This window comes from Caretta caretta, chromosome 5 (genome assembly GCF_965140235.1).
Source record: "Caretta caretta isolate rCarCar2 chromosome 5, rCarCar1.hap1, whole genome shotgun sequence".
NCBI classification, from domain to species: domain Eukaryota; kingdom Metazoa; phylum Chordata; order Testudines; family Cheloniidae; genus Caretta; species Caretta caretta.
This window is the reverse complement of record NC_134210.1, coordinates 113,256,831-113,275,217: the sequence shown is the minus strand read 5'-3', so window position 1 is coordinate 113,275,217 and position 18,387 is coordinate 113,256,831. Positions and strand designations below refer to the sequence as shown.

At 40.1% G+C, this 18,387-nt stretch overlaps 1 protein-coding gene across 4 annotated transcripts in view; it reads left to right on the top strand.

The window, feature by feature from the left end:
* The window catches only part of SLC24A2 (solute carrier family 24 member 2), a 175,467-nt gene that overhangs the window by 95,876 nt on the left and 61,204 nt on the right, over nt 1-18,387 (top strand). For 2 of the 4 annotated variants that reach the window (XM_048850541.2, XM_048850542.2), the window contains exon 5: nt 15,505-15,555. The exons of the other annotated variants lie outside the window; for them this stretch is intronic. In XM_048850541.2, the coding sequence (XP_048706498.1) occupies nt 15,505-15,555 (51 nt within the window). The remainder of the gene's footprint in view (nt 1-15,504; nt 15,556-18,387) is intronic. 4 annotated transcript variants of the gene reach the window in all.

Genomic DNA, 18,387 nt, shown 5'->3' with positions numbered 1-18,387 from the left:
TGCATCACTAAAACAAAATCAATGTGGCATTGATTTTTTTTCCCCATTTTGATCTTATTATAGCAATAATGATCTTGCAGCAGGACATTTCCTGGGGATTAAGATTAATGATTGGCTGTGCTTCAGGCCATCAACTATTCCCAGCCAGTCATTAATCTCTAGGAAATGTCCTGTGCCAAATTCGTTACTGCTTAAGTGCTGATCTTGCAACCCTTCCTCACTTGATAGTCTTGGTGAAGTCAGATGAATTACTTGTATCAATATTATTCATGACAGCAAGGGCTGCAGGATCAGACTCAGTGTACTGACTCATATATAATTAGGTCCTGATCCAAAGGCCATTGAAGTCTGTGCAAAGATGCCTATTGATTCTAAAGGACTTTGGATCAGGGCCTTACTGCTGGGAAGCTGCAGAAAATCCCTCAATTTATTTTTATTAGGAGCAATTTATAGGTCTATGAATATCCCACCCCTCCTCTTCTCCTGTGTGCTAGCCTCTTGCCAGTCTCTACGGTTTCTTTCTTGTTCAAATACTGCTGTTAAATGATCACAGTGATTACACAGGTCAAGCCGTCTACCATATCTATCTATTTTGGGGGTTTTCTATTGCGCCCATCATTGTAGTATCTAAGTGCTTCACAGATGGAGTGTCTTAATCTTCTGGACACCATACTACTATGGCTTAGTCGTTATTCTAAGAAACTTGTTTTGGTTTTGTTTCTGTTGTTTTTTATGTTTGGAAATAAAATCCTGCCAAATCTCTTTTCAGGATCTCTCTGCAAAGACCTTTCATGGGTTTTTTTGTAATATACAAAAGGGCATTTCATTGTGCCTCTATCTTACCTTTCACACTTTGTATTTAGAAATACAGATCTCATGCTAAAGTAACCTTAGGTATTTTAAATTCTGACCCTTCACCAATTTAATACAAGGAAGCAGGGGTCTTCTTTGAACATCAAATTAAAAAAAAATAGGAAGGTTGATCTTTCCTCCAGAGAAGAGGTAAAAACCACTAGGCTGTATGAAAAAATCCAATAGGATTTAAAAGAGAAAGTTATGTTTCTATAGAATTTTTAAACCAACCCATATAATTCTATAACAAAGTTATAATTCTCTATTAAATTCTATACATTGATTTTAAAATTCTGTGGAAGGGATATCATTCTCTATTATATCCCATAGCATGCTTCGAATGATTTCAGTAACCTTATTGGTTTCATCCCTACTACATTCTATAGGCTATTTCTATAAATCTGGATCCTTCAGATCTTTCAGTAAGCGTGAGCCTGTTTGCCTTATTTATTTTAACATCAGAAAGTCTGTGCAGGCATTACATTTAGTAACACCCAAAAGTATAATCTCTACAATTCAAACTGTTTCTTTGAAAATTGCCTCCACAAGCCAAAGAAAAGATCAGACCAAATGATTTATTTTTGTGTTCCTAATCCTTTCCCTTTTACCTCTCCTTCCTGAATTGATTCCACGGTAGCTACCTTGTGAGCTGGCCCTGTGAGGTATCCAGCAACTTACAAAATCAAATCCATGGTCATCATTTTAACCATCTAAAAACCTGATTGACGCACACTCAGCATTTGCAGAGACCTACCAAAACTCTGCAGCCTGCCCGGGCTTCGTACCCACAGAGCAATATTGCATGCAATCATGAGGTGGGAGGGGGCCCTCCTCACCAACAGCCAGCATGCTGTCAGCAGCTGCTTCTCTCCATCCCTGGAGGTGGAATCCAAGACTCTGTTCTCCCTGTGCTATATACTGCAAGGGGGTTGCCAGGAAATGACACTGCAGTGAAAAAATGCCTCCCCCTGCATCCCTGAGCTCCAGCTAACTGACAGTGGAGGGTCCAAATTGGACAGACAGTGAGGGGACCAAGTGGTGCCCTCTCCCTGAGTAACAGCTGACAGTTCTGAATGGCAGGAAACAGCCCATCAACCAACAAGCAACTGGGTTCAGAGGCCAGAACCACAGACTCCTCCAATACCATCCCCACCACTTCCACCAGATAACATTTTGGGGACCACACATTCCTTGAGGCTCTCATCTCCCTGTATAGGCTGCTCCTGTTTATTGCAACTCCAGCGTTACAGTAGCTTCTATAGGAATTCTGTAGGGGAGACTTGGGGGCTGAAACCTGTGGAAGGCTTGTCAGGGTGGTGGGAAGCTTATCTCTGCTTTAGCGGTGCTCACCCATTGGATGGATGAGTGGCTGCTTCATGGCTAAGAAGCTGCTCCATATTGTGCCCACCTGACCATTCCCAGGATAATTTAGGGTGGCTACAGTTACTCTGAGGGTGTAAGGGGCCTGTGTGCCCATCAGGATTCAGCCTTCATTGTCAGGCTAATGAAGAATATAAATCCCTACCCCGCATCCTATTTCCTTATTGAAAAAGGCTACCTTTTTAAACTGTTGTTCTGTCAAGGACTCTCACAACAAAAACAAAGAAGCACTTAGTGTAATTTTGGTGGCAGGCAACTGCAAATGATACAGAATTGTTCATCATCAAATGCAACCTAAATGATCCAGACATGTTCTAAAGGCTATAAATGATTTATTATTTCTAATCAGCTCCACAAGGAAAAAGGAACCCCCAATAAAATGTGCAGCAGTTGGTCTCAAGCAAACAACATGAGAATCAATTACCTTTACTGAATTTTTCTCTTATGAATGTCAAACCTCAGATCCTATAAGGTTCTAGCCTTATCTAGAATGACACTTTTCTGGATTAGGAAGACCCAGGAAGATGTCGAAAGCAGTGTTGATGATGCAAACAGTAGTTCTAAATGAGTATGGAAGCAATGCCCTTGCCTGCTACTAATGGGCATTATGTTATTGAGGGTACCATCTTTTTGGTGAGATCTCTCATTTGTTGATAAAGATCACTGTCACATTTTAAAAGTTATAGGGATGCTTGTCTCAATGGGAGCAGGGGAAGGAAATAGCTGCAAGGCTCACTCTCCGAATATTTCTCCCTACTTCTTGTGTTGAGGTGCCAGGTCTACCCTCCCAACCCCTACATGGAACAGGCTGTAGAACCTGTCCACCATCTTACAGATACAGTGAGAGGCAGGACCATCTGTGCAAAGGCCCCATCTCACATAGGCTCTGTGTCTTGACAGCTCTGCCTCCTACTCCCTGGCAATGTAGCTGTGGTTTCTCCTACTGGTGGCTGTCCAAAGTGCTCCACTCAAAGAGGGATTTCAGTCATGGTGTGGTGGCTTCAGAAAGTTAATATAACTTGAGGATATATTAATTTTCCTGCAGAATGTTTGCAGGGCTGTTAGGAAGACAAATTCCATCCTCCCCAGTCTGCTCGTTTCCAGCTTGTTGAGACTCACGAATCCCCAGACTAACAAAGGGTTCTGCTTGGGGTCTGGACAATTGGAAGAATGCTCCTATACATATGGCTGACTCCCCTGTTGCCATGTGAGAAAGGTGTGACCCATACACAGAGGGGAATCTCTGCCTGAAAAATCATAGGGCACAGTTGCACCCAGTGTCTTGCACAAATTCCCAGATTTATATCTTGCATCTCTTCAGTTGGATGAGTTATTGTTTCCTTCCATACTCCACCTCCAAAATATCCTATTATATAATGTACTGGTGCTGAAAGGCTGTGATTTATTATATTTGCTTTTTTTTTTCATCACAAAAGTGCCTGCATTTTATTAGTAAAAGAATTAATGGCTACATATACATAAAACTGAGTTGAGGAGAACTATTCGTAGGGTGAACCTTGCAGATATTTCTTTCCCCTGTTCCCATTGAGACAAGCATCCCTATAACTTTTAAAATGTGCCAGGGATCTTTATTGACAAAGGAGAGATCTCACGGAGTTGAGGATTCTGTCATTCCTCTGCAAAGATCTGAAGAGATCCCTAGCATCTAAAGCAAAGAAGCCAGTGGTCTCCAGTTGCAGTGGGGGAGGTTTAGGTTGGGTATTAGGAAACACTATTTCACTAGGATGGTGGTGAAACTCTGGAATGGGTTACCTAGGGAGGTGGTGGAATCTTCATCCTTAGAGGTTTTTGAGGCTTGGCTTGCCAAACCCCTGGCTGGGATGATTTAGTTGGTGTTGGTCCTGCTTTGAGCAGGGGATTGGACTAGAGGGCCTCCTGAGGTCTCTTCCAACCCTGATCTTCTAAATATTCAAAGCAGCAAAATGCCCTACTTTCAGTGTTTTTGTAGACTTTTGTAGACTTTTGTATGACTTTTCAGGAAAGCAAAGGAGAATGAGATTCTAGACATTTTTCTTCAATGGGGAATTATTGGAAATTTTTGCCTCTAGAAATAATATGTTACTGGTTTAGGATCCCAGACACTTTTTAGTTCACCTTAAACTTAAAAAAAAATACAAAAAAATAAAACTAAGACTATGTGAAAAATGTTTGTGGTTAGCTTAGCCAAAAGGTGAGCAACAACGTAGCAAAACCAGAGATCTTGGATTGTGTGCAACTAAATGCAAATGTGTTTGGCTAGTTACAGATGGTATTTTAGATAGGTATGAACAGGGCTATCATAAAGCAGAGAAAGAAACAAGCTAAATAGCTCTTCTCAGGGAATCTCAGAGCATTACTTTGGATTTCAAAGCCAAAGATAATAGAAAATTGAGTTTCTAGCTTTCCGTGTGGTACATATCAGAAATAAATCTCATTTTGACAGCTGGAGAGTTTGAACTTTCTGCAAAGATATGTGCATTTGGTGCAAGGCAAATGATATTTTAGAATAGTGTAGAGATTTTTGATTTGAAATAATATTTTGAGTTGATTTATCAATTTGCATCTGAGGGCTTTAGTTTTGTTCCGTTTTTGTTTTGTTTTTTAAAAGTATTTATGAAATAAAATAGAATGTCAAAAAGTATCATTGGTTCCTTGGTTTATTTAGCATAAAAGCAGGAGCCACATGGGTGATGTCTCTTCAGAATGTTGGGGTCTGATCCTGTTTCTACTGAATACAATGATGATGCTCCCTTTAACTTCAATGTGAGCAGGATCACATCTGCAAGCTCTGCATCCAGGAATAATGGGTCTGTACTTCGTGACATGACACAAGAAGTAGAAGGTGTGATAAAAGAAAAAGAGGATGAGCATATTGTCCTCAGTACCCTTAAATACTTTTGCTTAAATGTGTTAATGAGATGACATTGGCATCATCGATGCAAAAAAAGATGTACTTTTACAATTACTATTTATTATTTGTATTGCAATAGCACCTTGGAGTTTCACTCATGGACCAGTGCCCCACATTGTGATAGATGCTATACAAACACAGTAGAAAAGTCTAAGTTTTGCAAGGAACATCATGGAAGCTTGAAAGTCTAACAAGAATTTAGGCTTCTGTACCAATACATTTCTTCTCTGGCTTTGAGTACTTCAGCAAATATCAGGAAAAAAATAAGATCTTCTTGTTAAAAAAAATTGTTCCCTTTTCTTCCGCATGCTGTGGTCATAATACATTCCCAGTCATAAAGCAATATCAGAGTCATTGTGATCATGCCATCTGAGACAGATGAAACAGACAATGAATAAACTAAGAAAGACTTAAGAGGTTTATGGAATATGTAAAAGATGGGGAGTGGGATCAAATTTGGTGTGAGATTGAACAAATAAGAAATTATTTCAAAATAACTCTTTCCCCTTTAAATTCAAGACTGCCTAATATCCTTTTATTAGTAGATTATATAGACTTTCAATGTACAAAAGTATTATCTTTTAATAAATCCCTGCTAGAGATTTAGAACTCTCATTTTGCACCTGTGCTCTGTTAATCTTCTTTGCTAGATCTTTAGCATTTTTTCAACTGTGGTGGTTCTTTGTTCTAAATCTAACATCTCTGATGAGACCAAATCCAACTTTGATTCAAATTTAGATTGAATAGCTGCTAGAATAGTGTCTAGTAAAACTTTTGAAGTGGCCTCTATTACCATTTGTTTAGGGGTAGATCTCTGATCAGCTAATTGAATTTCCTCAAAAGCAATAATGGCTAGCAGAGACTGCAAAGGGGATTGGGAAGAGAGAGAGAACCTAATCCCTTTTGTTGTCATGATATGAATTTTTTCTATTGCTCCTCCCTCTCTGACCTTTTGTCTTCTTTTAGGAGACATGAATGAAAAGCAAAGAAGACTCTCCATAAAGCATTTAAAAATTTTAAAAAACAAATGAGAACTTATAATACTAAGGATATAAATGAGAAAAAATGCTCAGAATAGGAAAACTGTATGGTGGATTGTGCTGGGAAATCCACCTTAGAATATAACCAAGAAGAAGTTGACTATTATGAATGCGCAAATCTTGATTACCAATCCATAAACAATGTGCAAAGATAAAAAATAGTTCTCTACTTCCTTAAAGTCACTTCCAAATATACAGTTAATCAAAATGCAGTTACACACTTCTTTAAAAAAAAACTGTAGGATATTGACACACACAAAAATTTCCATTCAGGAGTCTGACTTTTTGCAAAACTCTTTACATTTCATGTGCCAAACTCACCACCTTCTCACTACAAGACAATGTAATCAAAACACAGTTATCAAAATAAATTGTTTCAAGTTGTTCAGAAAATACATTCCAGGCTTTTTTACACATCTCTCAATAGATCTTAGCCTCTATTCTCAGTCTTCTCAGTCATAGAGCTAGATTCATCTTATTTATACTGACATAAACCTGATTCTCCACTCCATTAAGCCTTGTCTAGATTAGAAGAAAAAATGTTTTTGAGTTAGCTCAATAGAGAGACTTTACCTCAGTTGAAAATCGCAGTTAACACCAATGTAGACACAGTTTAACAGCTTTACCTTGATTTTTAGCCAGTCAAGTTAGCAGCTAGGCAAGGCCCAAGCCAGTGGGACTACTTAGGTTCTTAAAGTTACTTGATGAATCAGCACCTTAGAGCACAGAGCCTAAGGACTGGTATACACACAGATTTTACACCAGTATAGCTATTTTGGTTAGAGGTGTCATTTCCCCCTTCTTCACCCACTCAAAAATATAGTTATACTTGTACAATCCCTGGTCTGGATGCAATTACACCAATATAAAGGTGCCTTCCACTAGTATAGCTTTTTCTTCTCTCATTCCAAGTTAGTTGAAGTGGTACTTTTGTACGTAGACAAGGCCTAAGAGCTGTAAATGAACATACAGTAGACCTCTCTCATCTGTGGGGTCAGAGGAATGGAATTCCCTTCCACAGATCAGGGAGCACCAGCAGAGCTCTGTCAATATTACACTGTCAATAGCCCACTGCTGTGCCTTCAATCCCTGTCTCTCAAGCCTCCTTCCATATACATGAGGTAATTTAGCTGTTAGAGCTGTGTTTGTCACTGACCCTTCAGCCCTCCCATGTTGCACAGCTCTGCAGCATACAGGTGATGCTGAACCTCTTATGTTAGTTCTCTGTGGCATCCCTTTTGCACAGCTGAATTACACCAAGACAGTACAGAGAATATCTTTGACTTTGAGTGGACCAGAATGATAAGATAAATAAAGATTCTTGTTTTTAGGTATATTGGGTCTTCTCTTTTTCCATGGGTAGCTTTAAGCCACGTACAGTCAAGAGGGCACAGGAGAATACACATAAGTTACCAATGGCAGCTACTTGCTGATTCTCACACAGTGGAGTTGTGGGTATATCCTGTTGTATGAAAAATCTCTTCAGTCTCTAATACAAGACTGAGTTTCATTTTCTAAGGGGTATTTATTAATTATTTGTGAAATGTTTGCCTTTGGGCCATACTTCTCAATATCAGCAGGGAGGCCCAGAATCTGGAGATGAACATTTTTCAGAAATGTTTATGTTCTCCAGAAAGTAGAATCACAGATGTTTTAGGGGCTAGAGTTCATTAACTGAATGCTTATTTCAACTTCACTAACTGAGTCATGTACCATTTTCCCATCATGTACCAATTTTCTTTCTATATTTTCCTTTTACCACCCCCTTTCTTCCCTCCATTTCACAATGATGTGGTGCAAATGGCTCAGTATTTTGGTTCAAAGGTGGATTCTGCTGGAAGGAAAATTAAGAAGACATCTATGTTAATGATTCTGTGATTCTGAGAAGATCAGTAGTGACTACAGGACTCTGGGAATAAGGGTGAAGCAGTCAGCGGTGCAGGATTGTTTTTGTCCTTTCTGCCAGTTGAGGGTAAGGAACTAAGCAGAGACAGATGCAACATGGAGATGAATGCATGGCTGCCTAGATGGTGTTGAGAGAAGGGCATTGGCTTCTTTGAGCCTGGGATGCCATTCCATCAAGGAGGACTGCTGGGAAATGATGGAGGTCCACCTGATGAAGAAGGGGAACGACACCTTCGGACACTAACTCTCCAAGTGAGGAGGGCTTTAAACTAAGTTCAAAGGGGGCAGGTTACAAAAGTCCACAGGTAAGTATAAAAAATGGTGACCTTGACAGAGGGCTGGAAGTTTTGGGGAAAGTGGAAAATTACAATAGGGTCATAGGATTCTATACACAAAAGGGGACTAAACAGAAAGAACTGAAAGTCTTCGTACACAAGGAAAATTATGACCAGAGACTTGGTGGGATAAATCTCATGACTGGAATATGGTTGTAGAGGGGAAAAGCTTGTCCAGGAAGGACAGCCAGGGAAAATAGGAAGGAGTATAAGCTGCATTGTATATCAAGAACGTATACACTTGTTCCAATGTCTAAAAGGAGGTGAGAGGCAGACCAGTCCAAAGTGTCTGGGTGAAGATAAAAGGGGGGGTGGGGGAAATATGGGCAAAATGGTGGTAGAGGGTCTAATATAGACCATGAAATCAGGAGGATGAGGTGGATGAAGCATTTCTAGAACAAATAACAGAAATTTCCAAAACCCAAGACCTGATAAGTAATGGGGCACTTTAACTATCCAGATATCTGTTGGAAAAAGTAATATGTCAAAACACACATTGTCCAAAAAGTTCTTTGAATGTATTGAGGACAACATCTTGTTTCAGAGTGTGCAAAAAGTAACCAAGGTCAGCCATTTTAGACTTGGATTCTAACTAGCAGGGAGGAATTGGTGGCAAATCTGAAAGAGGAAGGCAATTTGGGTGAAAGTGATCATGAAGCGATAGATGATGTGATTCTAAGGAAAAGGAGGAGTCAGAGCAGCAGAATAAAGACAATAGACTTTTAAAAAGCAGACTTTAACAAACTCTGAGAATGGTTAGGTAAGATATCATGGAAGAAAATCTGAGGGAAGAAGGAGTTAGGAGAACTTGGCTGTTTCTCAAAGAGACAGTATTTAAGGCACAAGAGCAAACTATCCTGATGCAAAGGAAGGATTGGCAGATTAGTAAGAGGTCAGTATAGCTGCATCAGGTGTTCTTTAATTATCTGAAAATCAAAAAGGAATCCTACAAAAAATGGAAATGTGGAAAAATTTCTAAAGAGGAGTACAAAAGAATAGCACAAGCATGTCGGGAGAAAATCTAAAAGACTAAGGGCTAGTCTACACTAGAAATGCTATAACGGCGCAGCTACACCACTGTAACATGTCTTGCTTGTAACACTCCAGCTAATACATCCCAGAATGATGTTTGGTTTTTTTGCACCAGTATTACACTGTTGACTCATATTTAGCTTGTGGTCCACTATGATCCCTTTCTGCAGTACTGCTTCCTTGGCAGTCATTTCCCATTTTGTATGTGTGCAACTGATGGTTCCTTCCTAAGTGGAGTACTTTGCATTTGTCCTTATTGAATTCATCCTATTTACGTCAGGCCATTTCTCCAGTTTGTCCAGATCAATTTTAATCCTATCCTCCAAAGCACTTGCAACCTCTCCTAGCTTGGTATCGTCCGCAAACTTTATAAGTGTATTCTCTATGCCATTATCTAAATCACTGATGAAGATATTGAATGGAACCGGACCCAGAACTGATCCCTGTGGGACACTACTTGACATGCCCTTCCAGCTTGACTGTGAACCACTGATAACTACTCTCCAGAAATGGTTTTCCAACCAGTTATGCACCCAACCTATAATAGTTCCATCTAGGTTGCATTTCTCTAGTTTGTTTATGAGAAGGTCACTTGAGACGGTATCAAAAGCTTTACTAAATTCAAGATATACCCCGTCTACTGCTTCCCCATCTATCCACAAGCCTTGCTACCCTGTCAAAGAAAGCTATCAGGTTGATTTGACATGATTTGTTCTTGACAAATCCATGCTGATTGTTACTTATCACCTTATTATCTTCTAGATGTTTGCAAATTGATTGTTTTATTATTTGCTCCATTATCTTTCCGGGTACAAAAGTTAAGCTGACTGGTCTGTAATTCCCTGTATTGTCCTTATTTCCCTTTTTATAGATTTGTACTGTATTTGCCCTTTTCCAGTCTTCTGGAATCTCTCCTGTTTTCCATGACTTTTCAAAGATATTTGCTAATGGCTCAGATATCACCTCCTCATGAGGTTAGCCAGTCTGTATCCAAATATGCTCTTCCCCCTCCTTGATAGGTGGACCCCATCTCTGCTTAGCAGTCTTTCTTCCTTGGATAGCATCCTGTGATCAAAGAAGCCGAAGACCTCCTGGCATTCACCTCCAGGATGCATCTGTGTCTGCCTGGGCCCCTACCCTTGACCAGAAGGATGAAGAGAACACCACCTGCACTACCAACTCCTTCACCCTTACACCCAGACTACACACTGTAGTCACTTCTGATCTGATCTCATCTGAGGGTTATACCTTGCAGTATCATTAGTGCCCACATGGATGAGTAGCATGGGGTAGTAGTCAGAGGCACGGATGATCCTTGACAATTCCTCCATAACATCTTGGATACAGGCCCCTGGCAAGCAGCATACCCCCCAGGATGCCAGGGCAGGGTGACAGATGGGTGCCTCCGTCCCCCTCAGAAGAGAGTCACCAACCACCACTACTTTACGTTTCCTCCTGGGAGTGGTGGCTGTGATCCTCCCAGCCTTGGAGTTACATGGCTTCTCCTCCTCCACCTTCGGGGGTGATTCCTCATCACTCACTGCCAGGGCAGCATAACGGTTTTCCATCACTATGGTGGGTGGGTTGGGAGTAGGGGTGGTTGCTAACATTGCCTGCTGCCAGAAGTAACCAGTAGCCAGTGTCCTCCCTGTGACAGAGCCTTATCCTCTTCCTCCGGTGGCATGACAGCAATCCTCTGTAGCTGGATAGCATCCTCAGCCTTGGAAGTCTCCACATGAATATTGTCAATGAATTCCTTGTGTGCACAGATGCTCCTCAGCCTAGCCACCTCCTCCTGTAGCTCTCCCACCTGCTTCCTGAGAGATTCCACCAGCAGGCACCTTTCACACCTTTCACAGCCTGGCTTTCTGAGAGTGGGAAATGCAGGCCACAGTCTCCGCAAATCCACACCAGGATCTGGGTAGAGGCATCCGTGGTTAGGTTCTCTGTCTGGAGACAGGAGCAGTGTTGGCACTGGCAATGCGTCCCTTCCTAACCATAGCAATTCTAGTATGACTCCCTCCCACAAAATCCCTCTCAAACTCCCCTGTTTGCGGTCCCCTGTTTGCTAGCTCCCCTTGGTCGCTTAGCCTCTGGCTTTTAAGGCCTTCTCTCCGAGGTCAGCCCTACCCCCTCGTTAATCACACAGGGGAGGGTGATCACAAGGCTGCTTGAGGCTGATCAAAGATGATCCAGGATGATCCAGGGAACAAAGGCTCAAACAATCCCCAGACACACAATCTCAACCAGCTCTAATCATAAACAGCATCAAGAGTAATTTTTTTCCACAATATTTCATTTCCAGTTCTGACTGAAATCAGGAGGTTCAGAGAGATGCAATCTTTTTTTAAGCCTCAAAAAATAAAAAGGTAGTCGAATTCAGTTTGAATTTTGGATGAACATTTGTGTAGGTCCCTATTGTATCCAAACCAGTTCACTCCCTCCCTAATTAAAATATCTTACAATGGCAAGATAATAAAAATGAAAAATCTATTACAATGGGAAGATTACAGATGAATCCCAAAGGTCAGATGCACTCCAGGGATGAGACATGGGTGGCAGTAACACTGCCTAGTTTTTGCACAATAGGTGTAAAATATGTACTAAGTAAAATCTACCTGTTGGAAGGTTTATGTCAGGTTAATATTAATGTGAAATATTTTAACAAATTTGTATGTATAGATTTTGGTGCCTAATTTTTGGCACCCAAGTCTGAATATTTTGGCCTAAATCTTCAAAAAGTAGGCTCAATCTGAGGAGGGAATCTTAAAGTTAGTTATATCATATTGCATCCTACATTGTCTGTGTACTGGATTTTAATCCTCAGATATTTCAGGGGGTCTGTGTCATGCTCTATTCACTGTGACCCATCACTGTTGCAATTCCCATACAAGAGCTGTAGTCTTGGAAATGCCTGCATCCATGGAACTCCAGAGATGACATACTAAGTGGCAACATGTGACAGAACGGACGTTGCTAACATTTTTACTGTCATTTTTGTTGTATCTATTTAGTATCCAATTCTTTTACCGATAATGATGTTGACTAGCACATACTCACCCAAGTAGTCTTATTCAAGTCAATGGGATAATTCTCATCAGTAAGTACAGGGGACTGCAAAATAGTGCGGTCAGTGTGCAGTGTGCTCACTACCTTGTTGCTTCTGCAAAGCATGAGCAGGACTATAAAAGCTTTGGGGAATGTAGTCTCGCCTGCAAGTTCTGAGTTTCACAGGCAGTAGGTTTTCTAACAATGTGGGAATTAAACTATTTTAAATCCTTTTAGTCTGAAATTACTAGTCTTGGCAGCACACTCGCTATATCTAAAATCCAGGAACGCAACCAGTGCCGGCATCATGCATTCTTATTGTGTATATGTCTTCTTTCCTTCTCTCTTATTTGTGTTAAGTTTGTCTTTTTTTCTTCCTGTCTCTCTATGTGCCCCCTTTCAGTGGGAACAGCAGCAAACCCAGATCTAAACCTGATCCCTAGTGTATCTCCTCTCGTGCCCTTCTAATGTGATTTTGCTTTCTGCTGCGTGGGTATTTGGGTCTGCGTTCTTCACCCTTCCATTGTTGGAATCTCCTCTGTGTCTCATCTCTTTCCCAGCAGGTCCCCTGTCTTACACTAATGCCTTTCCACACAATTGTTTTGTCAGTTCCCCAAACCCTCTTTGGTAGATGCCTTCTTTCCCGCAGTGCTGTATTGCCTTCCTATCCCCTACTCCATTTCCTCGCTCATATTGGACCCTTCTTTCCTGATTACTATATCCATCCCCTTATCAGCTCTCTTGTTCCCAAGCATCTGCTTCCGGGTCCAATTTCACTGCTCCTCTTTCCTTTAGGACCTCCTTTCACTCCTCTCTCTGTCAAGAATCTCCACTGGCTTCTCTCCCCAGTCTTCAGTACATCTGATCCCAGGGGAACTGGGACAGTCATCAGGGAGCGCAAGTTTAAAAGAGGAAGAACTGTTAAAAGTTAATTTGAACCCAGTAGTTAAGATAACCAGAGTTCTAACTAAACAATATATCCAGTCCTGGGCTCCGTACTCAGGGAAAATCCACACTGAAGTCAGTGGGAGTTTTGCTTGGGTAAGGAATTCAGGTGCTAAATCATCACCTGTATTTATTTAGGGTTAAAACCAGCATGTACAGACTAGAACTTCCTTTGTTATAGAAAGTTTTCACAAAACTATATAAAATCCTTTCTTTAGTAGACTGCTGTCTTTGCTCTAAATGAGACTAATTATAACATTTATATATATATGTATATGTGTGTGTGCATATTTACATACTCATGGAGAAAAGAAGAGACTGTACAAATATGAATACATATTACATATGATCATTTTTGTTAATATGTTGATTATTCATGTAACACAATCTTTTACAATGAATAAGTGTACGGCACTTTAAAAATCATAGTGATAAAGAAAAGACTGTAGACTTTGTTTTTATGCCATATAGTTTTCCCTGTATCACATAAGTGGCCTCAGAAATGCTCATCTAACAGAATCAAGTGTTTGAAATTGTTAGTATAAACAAAGGATCTTTTTAAATACCAGATTTGCATATCATCACAATACCTTAGAATGAAAACTAAGTTCAAGATGTCTATTGAAATTTACCCAAGTGAAAACTCTTTGAATAGAACATGCAGTACATCAGCTCCAAACAATGGGCTAAGAACAAAATAATGAGCTAGCATTTTTATAATTAATTTCTTAAGTGCGTTCATGAATATGAGGAAAGAATAATTGATCTGAAAATCCCATCATCAACTTGTTAGATATCTATAAATCTTAAGATTGCTATTGCTGCTAAGTGTTGAATACTCAGAAGTGCAATTATTAAAGTTTTACATTAAAGGTAGAACTGAGTGAAATTGATGAAAAATGTCACATTTGTGCAAAATTTTTTTCCAGTACATTTTGCATGATTTTGAATCCCTCAAATATTGTTTTACATAACATTTTGGAAGATTGTAAATTATTCATAATGAATCATGCAAAACTTGAAAGAAACAGCTTCACAGAAAAAAATGAACTTTAAAAAACTTCTGGATGAAGAGGAGGTGATGCCTCACAAAAGCCAAATTATCTAGAGGAATAAGCAAAGGCTTGAGTGTCAGGAGGGTCCTCCTAAGTTCTAGTCTGTCTTCTGCCACTGACTGGTCTTAATAAATACTATGTACATGTATAGCGCTTTGCAAACATTATTTAAGTAGATGTCACAGAATCCGCTGGAGTAGGTAAATATAAATTCTCTAGCTTTACCGATGATAAAACTAAGTCTAAGTTATGTATCCATGTTCAGACAGCAAGTCAGCATCAGAACCACCATTAGAACCTTTGTTTTTAGATTCCAAACCTGGAGACCCAGTCCCATTCATTAGGGCATACATTTTCAAAAAGTGACTGGTCATTTGGGGTGTCTCAATTTTTGGGTGCCCAACTTGAAACACATTAAAAGAACTTGATTTTCAAAGGGCAGGTTCACAGCACTTCTGCAAATCAGGCTTCTTTAAGGTATCTAAAATAAAGTAAGGTACCACAAATCACTCGTTGCTCTGAAAGATAGGCTATGTCTTACACTAGCACTTTTGTCAGTCAGGGGTGTGAAAAAAACACACCCCTGACCAATATAAGTTTCTCTGACAAAAGTACCGGTGTGGACAGTGCCGCTCGTAGTGGTGATTTAATTATGCCGGCAGGAGAGCTCTCTCCCGCCAGCACAGAGCAGCTACACAGGACACCTTACAGCAATGCAGGTGCCGCTGTAAGGTCTCTAGTGTAGACAGAGTCTTAGTCCTTAACTACAGTGCTTGTCCCCAAATCCCATCCAGTCAAGTCACTTAACTGTAGCAAGTGACTTCTGAAATTTGCAGTGAAAAAAAATCACGGTTCACCATTTCAACAATCCATGTGTGCCTATAATTCTGCAGAAATTTTACATAATCCCTCCAAACTTTATTAAGCACATGTGCAAATGTGTAGATTTCTTGAATGTCTGCTGGTTCCTTATCTTTATGTCTTTTACTGTGATGTTGTAGAGCTTGGATCATATGGAAAGCTAAAATATTATGACACAATGACTGAAGAAGGTAAGAAATATTTTAGAATTGTTTGTATTCGCTTTCTGTAAGTCTTTTTTAGTGCCTTTGGCGTGTTTGCTTTTTCTTTTTTTTCTTCCTTCTTTTTGGGGATTATTTATTTCCTCTTTTTGCATGATCTCACTGACAGTGTGATCTGTCATCATTCTTTTTCATATTTTTGTCATTTGCATTTGCAGTTTTGTTTCTTTCAGATAAAGACATACAACAGATAATGTTTTCACTAAAGTAAATAATACATATATACTAGTAAGTATATACTAATATATAATGTATACTTATATGTATATCTTTTATACTGTGGTTTTGACATAACACATTCAATAAGATATGTTCATTTATGGATGACCTAACCACAAAGTCTGAGAAGAATTATTTAATGGCCTCACTTTTCTGAATTATTCAACAGCTATGAGTTAACCTGATTTTTTAAAATGCCCCCCAGTTTTTCTGGCATAATTTTGAGGGCATAGTTAACTTCAACACAGATGTTAGCATTAGATCCCAATCCTGCCAACATTTATAAGTAGGAAGTACTTAGGGCCTAGCCAATGCCCAGTGAAACCAATGGGAGTCTTGCGATTAACTTAGAAGGTCAGTGCTTATAGCCCTGACTCAGGAAAGCGTTTAGACACATGTTTAACTTTAATCACATGTTTAAGTTCTAGTGCAGCCAATGTTTCCTTAATTGGGATGTTTCCCTCAGTTGAGGGGTAAATGTTTGCAGAATCAGGGACCATTGTCTAACTACCTGATTGCATCTGCCAAATGGGTGGTTACAGTAGCATTTGGACTTGTAATTAATTGCACATTCAAAATCAAAGATGAGCTTGAGGCTGCGTAAAAATCGGCCATGTGTTCATATTCATTTCTAATGCTGCATATGAGACAAATAGCTCAATTTTTTTTGTTAAAATGAGATATTTTCAGTATCTAAAATCAAGCTGAATTTTAGGATTTTTGAAGAGAAGCCTTCAAAACTTTTTGTTTCTTGTATATGCGTTAGTTCCTCAGAGAAATAAAACAAGTAGCATCTCATACCCAAAGGCCTGCTCCTGCAAGTCAATGAGTACTCTCAGTTTTCACAAGCTTCCCCTCCCATGCTGCAAGATGCTGGCCTCTTCCTTAGATGGGGCTGGCTGCTGACTCGCATGGAAGACCATGAGAGTTGAAGCTTTGCCGCACTTTGCATGGTTGTCCAGCTGGTACGCTTAGGGCTAGTCTACAGCTGTGTCTCTCATGGGTGTGAAAAATCCACATCCCTGAGAGATGTAGTTAAGCCAACTTAACCACCGATGTAGATAGTACTAGAATTCTTCTGTCTGCCTAGCAACTGCCTCTCAGAGAGGTGGATTACATTGAAGTGCTGCACCTACACATTTTAAGTATAGACATAGCCTAATACAATGTGTTGTATGAATTCAAGCTGCTTTATTCCTATTTTGTCAGAATAGCATAGACTTCATATGAAATAAAATAATGTGCTACGTTAGCCGAGTTACAAGCTGCCATTAGCAACATAAGGATTTGCCCAACAGGATCAAAATGTTGTACCATCTAGTCTGATATCCTGCCTCTGCTGGTATCTCAGATGTACCTGAATGTGAAATAAGGAGAGAGGAATTTCATTTCCTACCTTGTGGCAGTCAACTTTATGGCCTGGAGCATAAGATCGGACTATCCTTATCTTGCATGACTATAAATGTTAGCTTATTAATGATCAGTACATTACCCGGCCATAGTATTTGACTTTCTGACAGCCCCTCTTCCCTGCCGCCTCCACCAGCGAATAAAATGCTTGAAAAAAGTTGCTGATTTCAAATATAATTATACAGTGGAACTGTACTAATCAAAAGCTGTCACACAGCTCTATATAGCCTTTTTCAAATTAAAATATTTTGATTCAGAAATGCCACTGTGGTGCATCATGTCCCCATTCTCCTCTAGAGGCTGGGCTCTCTAATCAAACTACATCTCCTATGATGTACCATGGTCCCCCTCTTGGTGAGTAGACGCAGTGCATCATGTGAGATAAAGTCTAGCTGTGGAGCCTGGCCCATAGAGAACTCCTGGGAGTTTCCATTTCCAGAATAATATATTATGGGGGTTGATTTTTCTTTTCAGACTTTTTGATTTTTGGCTGTTTGGTTTTTCAACAAAAAATTGAGAACCCAATTTTTCATTGAAAAATAGGTTAGACAGAAATAGAAAAAGCATGGCACCCTGGGCTCATTACTGACCTAGAAAAATCAAATAGCATTTGCTATTGAAAGCATAATTCTCCGCTTTAGGCTAGTAAGAATGCTGTATATATTTCTCTCAGAAAATGACTAAGCTACAATGCTTCACGAATTTATCACCTTCAGACTGATGTCATGCTCTGTAACTGGCCCTAGGTAAGAAGTTAAAGAAGAAACTGTGGCCCCAGGCGGCATGTGAACCACCTGGGCCACGGGGGAAGAGTAGAAAGTAAGCGGGAGCCTCAGGACAGAGCTTGGGCGGGGCCACCCCTGGCTCTTTGGGGAGGCTCAACTTCCCCCCGGCCTGCGATACCTGCCACCTATGACTATTACTGAATATGGCAGCTTGGTTCCTATGAAGGATGAGTCAAAGACAACCTATTATTCTTCACAATTTACGCTGCCTCCCCATTCAGGTTTCTGATTTACAAAGCCCTAAATGGAATCTGTCCATGTTCTCAAAGACTGCCTCTCCTTCCAAGACTTCCTATGCCCACTGTGATCATCTGTACTACACTTAGCAGAGCCTGGGTATATATTCAATGAAGGTGGAGGTCAAACCTTCTCAACAGCAGATTCAAGG